The 12,459-nt window shown below is 46.3% G+C and overlaps 1 protein-coding gene across 4 annotated transcripts in view; it reads right to left on the bottom strand.

Moving 5' to 3' along the window:
- The window catches only part of LOC124034064 (whirlin-like), a 109,527-nt gene that overhangs the window by 29,058 nt on the left and 68,010 nt on the right, over positions 1-12,459 (bottom strand). For all 4 annotated transcript variants that reach the window (XR_006838503.1, XM_046346777.1, XM_046346778.1 and 1 more), the window contains exon 4: positions 1,646-1,872. Coding sequence is in view for 3 of the 4 variants with exons in the window: in XM_046346777.1 (XP_046202733.1) it covers positions 1,646-1,872 (227 nt within the window). In the remaining variant the exon portion in view is untranslated. The remainder of the gene's footprint in view (positions 1-1,645; positions 1,873-12,459) is intronic.

The following is a 12,459-nucleotide window of genomic DNA, read 5'->3' as shown; positions in this document are numbered from 1 at the left end:
AAAAGAAAGCTCTGTGGGGGCAGCTTTATGTAGGCCCTAACAGTTTGTGGGCAACGTTTGTCACCGTTATAGTGCAACTAATGTATTGTTTAGTGTTGTGGCTTAGCTGGCATGCATCTTAAGCAATTTTGTTTTGGCCCCCACCAATATATCCATGCTAAAATCGCCACTGCACACACAAGTATACACCCACACTAAAGTGCCATAGGTTTTCCTGATAACCTTGAACAGTGAATGTCATTACAACAGTCAAGGACATTATTCAGGAGAAAGCAGAGCAGACATTCAGACAGCTGCAGCTCAAGGTTCAGCCAATAACACACACTTACACTGAAGCAGAACTTAGTGCACTCGAACCCACCACAGCAATGTGTAGGCAATGCAGTTTCTTTGTTGACTAACTACTGCCCTCGCAAACACACACTTCTTACTCTGGAAATAATCACTGGTGTCATTCGCCCATGGGAAAATAAGCTACTGGCCTGGTCAAGCAAATTGGCTGCTGCACTCACGTTTCGTTTCACGGATACGTAAAGTGAAACAGCATGTGAGTTATTGCCAGATTAGCCTGGTTCCACCAGGCTAAGCAGCTGACGCAATGCGGGTTGATTGAATTGTGCCATAAGACAGAGTAGGCTCTTTGGTTAGTAATTAAACAGAAAGTGCTGGAAGGAGGATATCACTAATAATGAGATGCCAAATATATGGAAGTGAAGGACTAAAAGCCACCTTGCTTGATTTCTAAAGGAGCTGAGGGGAAATGCATACTTCCTAGGGTTCTCAAACAGCCTGCCTCCATTAGAGCTGGTGAGAGAGAGCTGAGGAAAGGAGGGAGAGACAGGCAGCTCGCTGTGGGACTGAGCACCATATCACACGTCACAGTCAAACCCAACAATGAAGTGGATGTATTCTGCCTCACATTACTCACTCAATCACTTGCATGACAAAAGCCCTGCCACTGACAGTGGTAGGATAAATAAATACATTGGTCAGAGACTGAATGGTAATTTCATTCTGCTACCTTGCTACGTGATAATTCGATGAAATTCTTTAATGGGGGCTGTCTTATAAAGAAAACAAATATTAAATGATGTTGCTAATCTTAATGTCAACCGGTTGAATATAATTGATTTCACCCAACAGAATGACTGCATCCCAAATGGAATCCTATTCCCTATATAGTGTACTGGTAGTGCACTAAATAGGGAATAGGGTGCCATGCAGACAAAGTCTTTTTCCATCAATGCCCTAGACATTCTTTCTGCTTAAATAAGAAATGACTGACTGAATACAAATATCATTCAATGTTTGAAGCATGAAACATACTACAACCCTCTTAAGGGAATGTTTGAGCCACTGTTCATTGTACATTCCAAGAATGTTTGGTTTAAAGGGAATTTAAAATAAACAGAGAAAAGAGCTTACACTCACTAGTTGCAGTTAGAACTGTGACCTTCAATATGACTTTTTCGCTGAAAACAAAAATGTCATAGAACTCTCATAGGAAGCATCTCAAATGGCCCATAGGGTTCTGGTCAAAAGTAGAGTACTCTATTGGGAATTGGGGTGCCATTTGGGATACACCCATAGAATTCACAAAGAGATTGCCCTTTTGACAATGTTGTGCCTGTTTGTGCTAAATCACCGTGTAGTAGCTGGGCTGGCGGTGCTCTCTGCTATGGGCGGTGGGCTGGGGGGGCTAGGGCTGCTGATCCATTTGGTCTGGTCCACCACGGTGCGGGCATGGGGCAGGCGGCCAACGTCTCTCACCCTAACCAGCAGGTGGCGACACGTCTTCAGGATCCTCACCGCCTCATCATGGGGGATGGCCACGAAGCTCCGCCCATTCACCTCCAGCAGCTGATCGCCCACCTGAACCCACAGAGAAGAGAAGTTATACTTGTAGATATACACCGAGTATACCAAACATTAGGTGCACCTTCCTAATATTGAGTTGCACCTTCCCTTTTGCCCTCAGAATAGCCTCAATTTGTCGGGGCATGGACTCAACCATGTGTCGAAAGCGTTCCACAAAGATGCTGGCCCATACTGACTGAAATCCTTCCCACAGTTGTGGTAAGATGGCTGAAAGTCCTTTGGGTGGAGGACAATTCTTGATACACACGGGAAACTACCCAGCACGAAACAACCCAGCAAGCATTGCGGTTCTTGACACAAACCGGTGCTCCTGACACCTACTACCATAACCCATTCAAAGGCACTTAAATATTTTGTTTTTCCCATTCACCCTCTGAGTGGAACACACACAATCCATGTCTAAATTGTCATAGGGCTTAAAAATAATTTTTTAACCTGTCTCCATCTACACTGATTGAAGTGGATTTAACAAGTGACATCAATAAGGCATCACAGGCAGAGCCCCACCTCTTTTGAGCCACACCTGTTTAGCTAAAAAAAAGAATATGTTTTGCATATTATTTTGGCATTAATACGTTAATACGTGTCACATATCCGTTTTCAAACAATGTAAAAAAAAAAAAGTTAATAAAGCCGCATACAAACATGGTCTCTTTTTTTTGCTTTCTTGAATAAGGCAGCTCCAAAATGCAGGTGTTTCAGCCTAGCTCAGTGTGGTGGTGGGGCAGCCAGCGGAAAATACAGAGAGTAGGGGTTGGTAATGTTCTCTAGTTGCACCGTGATTGGCTCAGTGTTCTGTCACTCATGGGGACACTACGTCACCTCAAAATTTACAGAGAGAGCTCAAAAATTCAAGCCCTTTGGGTAAATGCCATTGATTTACATTAGAAGTGCCCATCCAAGAAGGCTCAATTCCATTGGCTACAGATAAAATGACATCAAATCCTGTTATATCTACGGTATGCTTAGATTGGACTGATGTGAGGCCAAATCTATGGAAGGAACATCATGAACATCACATTCATGAAACCATGTTCTAGCAGACAATAACAACCAATGCTTATTATCTTCCAGCCTATTCATTCTTCAAAAGCACAAACAAAACACTTGACATAGTGATTCTTCCTGTTTGAGAAGCAGTTTAGCTTTGATTTGAGCTTAATAGTTATTAGGGAGTGAAAGTTATACACAGAGAAAATTGGACCTCTCTGAAATGAAAATGAATGGCCCTCCCTTCAGCAAAATATATTTGACCTAAACCCTCCCTGAACGCGTGAAAAAACAAAACAATTGACCCTCCCCTATACCCAAAATAATATAAAAATAATAATTTAAATAAAGTGAATAGCAGAGAACATGTCTACCGTTTACCCTCACTTCTTGGACAGACCAGAGACTTAGATATGCAGTTTTAAAAACTGCCAGAAGGTTGTGGGTTTGCAAACCACCGTGGCCAAGAGTAGGGATGGAAAAATCTCCTTTATAGTTAAAGCATTTTATGATTGACATTTATAAACATTTCATGCAATTCTACATTTTACACATTAGCAGAACATTTTTTTAATACCACAAAAATTACAGAAATGGCAGACTAATGGACAGAGTGATAGGCCTATGTGTTCATCTTATCATTATTTATCCAATGCCAAATCAGTGTGTCTTCTTTGTAAGGAAACTGTCCCAGTTGGCTAATAATAATAACCTGAGATGTCATTAGGAATCTGAGCATGGTACTTTCAAAAGCTAGGCCTACCTTTCCCGTTCTATCGATTCCTTGGATCATTTCATGTTTTCATGTGTACCTGAGTTATTGACGTTCAATCAGGCAGAAATCCCGCCGGTATTACGGAGCACCGTGATAAAGTCACTCTCACTACAGTCATGGACAAAAGTTTTGAGAATGACACAAATGTTAATTTCCACAAAGTTTGCTGCTTCACTGTCTTTAGATATTTTTGTCAGATGTTACAATGGAATATTGAAGTATAATTACAAGCATTTCATAAGTGTCAAAGGCTTTTATTGACAATTACATGAAGTTGATGCAAGGAGTCAACATTTGCAGTCTTGACCTGCAATTCGCCCTGGCATGCTGTCAATTAACTTCTGGGCCACATCCTGACAGATGGTAGCCCATTCTTGCATAATCAATGATTGGAGTTTGTCAGAATTTGTGGGTCTTTGTTTGTCCACCCGCCTCTTGAGGATTGACCACAATCCCAAAATGGACCCAAAATATTGATGTTTTGTTCCCCAAGCCACGTAGTTATCACTTTTTCCTTATGGCAAGGTGCTCCATCATGCTGGAAAATGCATTGTTCGTCACCAAACTGTTCCTGGATGGTTGGGAGAAGTTGCTCTCGGAGGATGTGTTGGTACCATTCTTTATTCATGGCTGTCTTCTTAGGCAAAATTGTGAGTGAGCCCACTCCCTTGGCTGAGAAACAACCCCACACATGAATGGTCTCAGGATGCTTTACTGTTGGTGTTATGCAGGTGAGTGAGGACCCAAAAGCGACTTAACAGAAACAGAGTTTATTCAAGTCCAAACAGAAAATATCAAATCCTGAATCCTTAACAGGAACTGTCCAAATGGGGAACAACAGAAATCCTCTTGTCAGTAGAGGGGAATCACAGGATAAGCGGCCACAGATTGCAGGTCGCTTCGAGTAGGCGCGGGCAGTAGCTGACAGAGACACCTGCTCACACGCAGCATCTGATGAAGGCAAAAACACGACAGGACGGAACAAGAACACAGTACAGCAAACAAGGATCCGACAAGGACAGAAGCGAAAACAGAGAGAGAAATAGGGACTTAATCAGAGGGCAAAATAGGGGACAGGTGTGAAAGAGTAAACGAGGTAGTTAGGAGAATGAGGAACAGCTGGGAGCAGGAACGGAACGATAGAGAGAGAGAGAGGGAAAGAGAGAGGGAAGGAACCTAATAAGACCAGCAGGGGGAAACGAATAGAAGAGAAAGCACAGGGACAAGACATGACAATCTATGACAAAACATGACAGAACCCCCCCCACTCACCGAGCGCCTCCTGGCGCACTCGAGGAGGAACCCTGGCGGCAACGGAGGAAATCATCGATCAGCGAACGGTCCAGCACGTCCCGAGATGGAACCCAACTCCTCTCCTCAGGACCGTACCCCTCCCAATCCACTAAGTACTGGTGACCACGTCCCCGAGAACGCATGTCCATGATCTTCCGTACCCTGTAGATAGGTGCGCCCTCGACAAGGACGGGGGGGGGGGGAGACGAACGGGGGCGCGAAGAAAAGGCTTGACACAGGAGACATGGAAGACTGGGTGGACGCGACGAAGATGTCGCGGAAGATGAAGTCGCACTGCGACAGGATTAATGACCTGAGAAATACGGAACGGACCAATGAACCGCGGAGTCAACTTGCGAGAAGCTGTCGTAAGGGGAAGGTTACGAGTGGAAAGCCATACTCTCTGACCGCGACAATACCTAGGACTCTTAATCCTACGTTTATTGGCGGCTCTCACAGTCTGCGCCCTATAACGGCAAAGTGCAGACCTGACCCTCCTCCAGGTGCGCTCACAACGTTGGACAAAAGCCTGAGTGGAGGGAACGCTGGACTCGGCGAGCTGGGACGAGAACAGAGGGGGCTGGTACCCAAGGCTACTCTGAAAAGGAGATAGCCCGGTCGCAGACGAAGGAAGCGAGTTGTGAGCGTATTCTGCCCAGGGGAGCTGTTCTGCCCAAGACGCAGGGTTTCGAAAAGAAAGGCTGCGTAAGATGCGACCAATCGTCTGATTGGCCCGTTCTGCTTGACCGTTAGACTGGGGAAGAAAACCGGAAGAGAGACTGACGGAAGCACCAATCAAACGACAAAACTCCTTCCAAAACTGAGACGTGAATTGTGGACCTCTGTCCGAAACGGCGTCTAACGGAAGGCCATGAATTCTGAACACATTCTCAATGATGATTTGTGCCGTCTCCTTAGCGGAAGGAAGCTTAGCGAGGGGAATAAAATGAGCCGCCTTAGAGAACCTATCGACAACCGTTAGAATAACAGTCTTCCCCGCTGACGAAGGCAGACCGGTAATAAAGTCTAAGGCGATATGGGACCATGGTCGAGTAGGAATGGGAAGCGGTCTGAGACGACCAGCAGGAGGAGAGTTACCTGACTTAGTCTGCGCGCAGTCCGAACAAGCAGCCACGAAACGGCGAGTGTCACGCTCCTGAGTAGGCCACCAAAACCGCTGGCGAATAGAAGCAAGCGTACCCCGAACGCCGGGGTGGCCAGCTAACTTGGCAGAGTGAGCCCACTGAAGAACGGCCAGACGAGTAGAAACAGGAACGAAAAGAAGGTTACTAGGACAAGTGCGCGGTGACGGAGTGTGAGTGAGTGCTTGCTTTACCTGTCTCTCAATTCCCCAGACAGTCAACCCGACAACACGCCCTTCAGGGAGAATCCCCTCGGGGTCGGTAGAGGCTACTGAAGAACTGAAGAGACGGGATAAAGCATCAGGCTTGGTGTTCTTAGTGCCCGGGCGATAAGAAATCACGAACTCGAAACGAGCGAAAAACAACGCCCAACGAGCCTGACGCGCATTGAGTCGTTTGGCAGAACGGATGTACTCAAGGTTCTTATGGTCAGTCCAAACGACAAAAGGAACGGTCGCCCCCTCCAACCACTGTCGCCATTCGCCTAGGGCTAAGCGGATGGCGAGCAGTTCGCGGTTTCCCACATCATAGTTACGTTCCGACGGCGACAGGCGATGAGAAAAATATGCGCAAGGATGGACCTTATCGTCAGAATGGAAGCGCTGGGACAGAATGGCTCCCACGCCCACCTCTGAAGCGTCAACCTTGACAATGAATTGTTTAGTGACGTCAGGAGTAACAAGGATAGGAGCGGATGTAAAACGCTTCTTGAGGAGAACAAAAGCTTCCTGGGCGGAACCGGACCACTTAAAGCACGTCTTGACAGAAGAAAGCGCTGTGAGAGGAGCTGCCACTTGACCGAAATTACGAATGAAACGCCGATAGAAATTCGCGAAACCGAGAAAGCGCTGCAACTCGACACGTGACTTAGGAACGGGCCAATCGCTGACAGCATGGACCTTAGCGGGATCCATCTGAATGCCTTCAGCGGAAATAACAGAACCGAGAAATGTGACGGAGGAGACATGAAAAGCGCACTTCTCAGCCTTCACATAAAGACAATTCTCTAAAAGGCGCTGGAGAACACGTCGAACGTGCTGAACATGAATCTGGAGTGACGGTGAAAAAATCAGGATATCGTCAAGGTAAACGAAAACAAAGATGTTCAGCATGTCTCTCAGAACATCATTCACTAATGCCTGAAAGACAGCTGGAGCATTAGCGAGACCGAACGGCAGAACCCGGTATTCAAAATGCCCTAACGGAGTGTTAAACGCCGTTTTCCACTCGTCCCCCTCCCTGATGCGCACGAGATGGTAAGCGTTACGAAGGTCCAACTTAGTAAAGAACCTGGCTCCCTGCAGAATCTCGAAGGCTGACGACATAAGGGGAAGCGGATAACGATTCTTAACCGTTATGTCATTCAGCCCTCGATAATCCACGCAGGGGCGCAGGGTACCGTCCTTCTTCTTAACAAAAAAAACCCCCGCTCCGGCGGGAGAGGAAGAAGGCACAACGGTACCGGCGTCGAGAGAAACAGACAGATAATCTTCGAGAGCCTTACGTTCGGGAGCCGACAGAGAGTATAGTCTACCCCGGGGGGGGAGTGGTCCCCGGAAGGAGATCAATACTACAATCATACGACCGGTGAGGAGGAAGGGAGGTGGCTCTGGACCGACTGAAGACCGTGCGCAGATCATGATATTCCTCTGGCACCCCTGTCAAATCACCAGGTTCCTCCTGTGAATAGGGGACAGAAGAAACAGGAGGGATAGCAGACATTAAACATTTCACATGACAAGAAACGTTCCAGGATAGGATAGAATTACTAGACCAATTAATAGAAGGATTATGACACACTAACCAGGGATGACCCAAAACAACAGGTGTAAAAGGTGAACGAAAAATCAAAAAGGAAATGGTCTCACTGTGGTTACCAGATACTGTGAGGGTTAAAGGTAGTGTTTCACATAATATACTGGGGAGGGGACTACATCCAAGTCGAACATGGGCGTGGGCTCCCCCTAACTGTCTGAGAGGAATGTCATGTTTCCGAGCCCATGCTTCGTTCATAAAACAGCCCTCAGCCCCAGAGTCTATCAAGGCACTGCAGGAAGCTGCCGAACCGGTCCAGCGTAGATGGACCGACAAGGTAGTACAGGATCTTGATGGAGAGTCCTGAGTAGTAGCGCTCACCAGTAGCCCTCCGCTTACTGATGAGCTCTGGCTTTTACTGGACATGAAATGACAAAATGTCCAGCAGAACCGCAATAGAGACAGAGGCGGTTGGTGATTCTCCGTTCCCTCTCCTTAGTCGAGATGCGAATACCTCCCAGCTGCATGGGCTCAACACCTGAGCCAGTGGGAGGAGATGGTAGTGATGCGGAGAGGGGGAACACCGTTAACGCGAGCTCTCTTCCACAAGCTCGGTGACGAAGATCTACCCGTCGTTCTATGCGGATGGCGAGTTCAATCAAAGAATCCACGCTGGAAGGATCCTCCCGGGAGAGAATCTCATCCTTAACCTCAGCGTGGAGTCCCTCCAGAAAACGAGCGAGCAACGCCGGCTCGTTCCAGTCACTGGAGGCAGCAAGAGTGCGAAACTCTATAGAGTAATCCGTTATGGATCGATCACCTTGACATAAGGAAGCCAGGGCCCTGGAAGCCTCCTTCCCAAAAACTGAACGATCAAAAACCCGTATCATCTCCTCTTTAAAGTTCTGATACTCGTTAGTACACTCAGCCCTTGCTTCCCAGATAGCCGTGCCCCACTCACGAGCCCGTCCAGTAAGGAGAGATATGACGTAGGTGATACGAGCTCTATCCCTAGAGTATGTGTTAGGCTGGAGGGAGAACACAATATCACACTGGGTGAGAAAGGAGCGACATTCAGTGGGCTGCCCAGAGTAACACGGTGGGTTATTTATTCTTGGTTCCGGAGACTCAGAAGACCAGGAAGTAGCCGGTGGCTCGAGACGGAGATTGTGAAACTGTCTTGAGAGGTCGGAGACCTGAGCGGCCAGGGTCTCAACGGCATGACGAGCAGCAGACAATTCCTGCTCGTGTCTGCCGAGCATCGCTCCCTGGATCTCGACGGCTGAGTTGCGAGGATCCGTAGTCGCTGGGTCCATTCTTGGTCGGATCCTTCTGTTATGCAGGTGAGTGAAGACCCAAAAGCGACTTAACAGAAACAGAGTTTATTCAAGTCCAAACAGAAAATATCAAATCCTGAATCCTTAACAGGAACTGTCCAAACGGGGAATAACAGAAATCCTCTTGTCAGTAGAGGGGAATCACAGGATAAGCGGCCACAGATTGCAGGTCGCTTCGAGTAGGCGCGGGCCGTAGCTGACAGAGACACCTGCTCACACGCAGCATCTGATGAAGGCAAAAACACGACAGGACGGAACAAGAACACAGTACAGCAAACAAGGATCCGACAAGGACAGAAGCGAAAACAGAGAGAGAAATAGGGACTTAATCAGAGGGCAAAATAGGGGACAGATGTGAAAGAGTAAACGAGGTAGTTAGGAGAATGAGGAACAGCTGGGAGCAGGAACGGAACGATAGAGAGAGAGAGAGGGAAAGAGAGAGGGAAGGAACCTAATAAGACCAGCAGGGGGAAACGAATAGAAGAGAAAGCACAGGGACAAGACATGACAATCTATGACAAAACATGACAGTTGGCATGACACAGGACTGATGCTAGCGCTCACCTTGTCTTCTCCGGACAACCTTTTTTCTGGATGCCCCAAACAATCGGAAAGGGGATTAATCAGAGAAAATGACTTTACCCCAGTCCTCAGCAGTCAAATCCCTGTACCTTTTGCAGAATATCAGTCTGTCTCTGATGTTTTTCCTGGAGAGAAGTGGCTTCTTTGCTGTCCTTCTTGACACCAGGCCATCCTTCAAAAGTCTTCGCCTCACTGTGCATGCTCACACCTCCCTGCTGCCATTCCTGAGCAAGCTCTGTACTGGTGGTGCCCCGATCCCGCAGCTGAATCAACTTTAGGAGATGGTCCTGGCGCTTGCTGGAATGTCTTGGGAGCTTTCACGTCCTGACCTTAGTTCCTTTTTTATGTCTCTATTTAGTTTGGTCAGGGCGTGAGTTGGGGTGGGCATTCTATGTTTTGTGACAGAGTGATCTCCAGCCTTGTCCTCATCACTCACACCTTTGTTATCAAGAGAATCACTGACATGATGTCAGCTGGTCCTTTTGTGGCATGGCTGAAATGCAGTGGAAATGTTTTTGGGGGATTCAGTTCATTTGCATGGCAAAGAGGGACTTTGATCACTCTTCATAACATTCTGGAGTATATGCAAATTGCAATCATACAAACTGAGGCAGCAGACTTCTGAAAATTCATACGTCATTCTCAAAACTTTTGGCCACGACTGTACACTAGAAGTTGATAGGATTACAGACGTTTAGACCGCGAAAAACATTTATCATACATGTCTGATTTCAATATTGGCCGATGTCATAACTCGGAAGGATTTATTTTCTCGGATGAGCCATTAATCATATTTTTTTGATATTCCTACCTCGAGAAATGTGTAATTTAACAGAGGGTCTACCACATTTTCCTATTTGTCTGCATCTTTATGCTAGCGCGCATTGCATGTTGCATTTGCTAGAGATATTATAGAAAGGAGATAGGAATACAATGAACGACAAGCAGACTGTCACAAGCAGACTGTCAACCAATCGCGGTCACGTTGTCATGCTGCGTAACGCGGTTGCTAATCACGCAATCCCTTCTCAAAGTCAGTGTATACTTTTTTCCTTGATAGTACCTAATGTCATGATTTAAACACTAAAAGGTTTGTAATGTTGTAATTTTGTTGACGAAATTCTGCAAATGTTGGGCTTTTGAGCTAGCCCCCAAAAGACTCCCATTCACTCCTTGAAGGACAGCGCTCCTTGTCCCTGAATCGCCCAGAAATCACCACTCGTTCCATTTCCATAGCATGGGCAACGTTTCCCATCTCCTCAAAACTACAGTGTGTCTGCCGTTGCGAATGTTAGAATACACTCTGTGAAGCACATGTATCTGCAAGTACAATATGGTGAGTTTGTAGACTCCTAAATTGTTCGTGCAGTTTGCTTCTGGCGATTCTACAGCCAACTAGGTACATTACATTCTGATATTGTCTTTTGTATTGTTGTTTAACTACGTTTGCTAGCTAGTTACTCATCTCCTGAACTGCCACCACAGCCCCACGTAGCACAGCCATTAGTTAAGCAGCACACAAAAACATTTTCAATCAGAAACAGCAGAGCAGGCCAGGGCTCAGGGTTGGAATATCCATTGCTGTGTTAATTATTTTTTAAATCAACACTTATTTAACTAGGCAAGTCAGTTAAGAACAAATTATTTTACAATGAAGGCCTACCCTGGCCAAACCCTCCCCTAACCCAATCACAGCCAGTTGTGATACAGCCAAGGATTGAACCAGGGTTTGCAAGTGATGCAATGCCTTAGACCGCTGCTCCACTCGGGAGCCCTCAAAATGCAGCCTAGTTTTGGCATAGGCTGACCAGGTAAATCCAGGTGAAAGCTATGAACCCTCATTGATGTCACTTGTTAACTCCACTTCCATCAGTGTAGTTGAAGGGGAGGAGACATGTTAAAGAAGGATTTTTAAGCCTTGAGACATGGCTTTTGTATGTGTGCCATTCAGAGGGTGAATGGGCAAGACAAAATGTTTAAGTGCCTTTGAATGAGGTATGGTAGTAGGTGCCAGGCACACTGGTTAGTGTCACGCTCAACAGTTTCCCATGTGTATCAAGAATAGTCCACCACCCAAAGGACATCCAGCCAACTTGACATAACTGTGGGAAGCATTGGAACCAACATGGGCCAGCATCCTTGTGTAAGGCTTTCGACACCTAGAGTTCATGTAGAGTTCATGCCCCGATGAATTGAGGCTTTTCTGAGGGCAAAATTACATGACCCTCCCCTGGACCATGTAAAAAAAAATACTAAACCCTCCCCTTGACTGAAATTGAAAAAACATGACCTTCCTCCATTTTCCTCCAGGTAACCATTTTTTCCCCATTTCTATCTGTCCCTTAGCAAGGAAAACATGATCTACAGGGGGATACAAAAGGCGTCTTTGCTATCAATATGTAACATGATTAGTATCGAATAGAAATATAATTCACAATGAAATAACTTCTACATAGACTGAAGTGTATCAATGTTGTTTTTCTCAAGTCTTATACTCGTCTTCTCAGAGCATCAGAATGTTAGTTTAAAGGCCTGGGGTGGTCTAGCTCTCTCCCCCTGCCTCATAATCTCTATCCTATCCATTAAACATAAAAAAGAAAGGACTGCCCCACTCCTTAAAAATAAAAGGTTAGTCTAGTGTGAAATAAAAGACAACAGAAGATCTGAGAAACACAGGAGAAGCTGAGGATGTATAGTGGCATTACGG

Source organism: Oncorhynchus gorbuscha, linkage group LG04, assembly GCF_021184085.1.
Source record: "Oncorhynchus gorbuscha isolate QuinsamMale2020 ecotype Even-year linkage group LG04, OgorEven_v1.0, whole genome shotgun sequence".
Classification (NCBI taxonomy): Eukaryota; Metazoa; Chordata; class Actinopteri; order Salmoniformes; family Salmonidae; genus Oncorhynchus; species Oncorhynchus gorbuscha.
The sequence above is the reverse complement of the archived record's forward strand: the minus strand, read 5'-3'. Positions and strand labels throughout refer to the sequence as shown.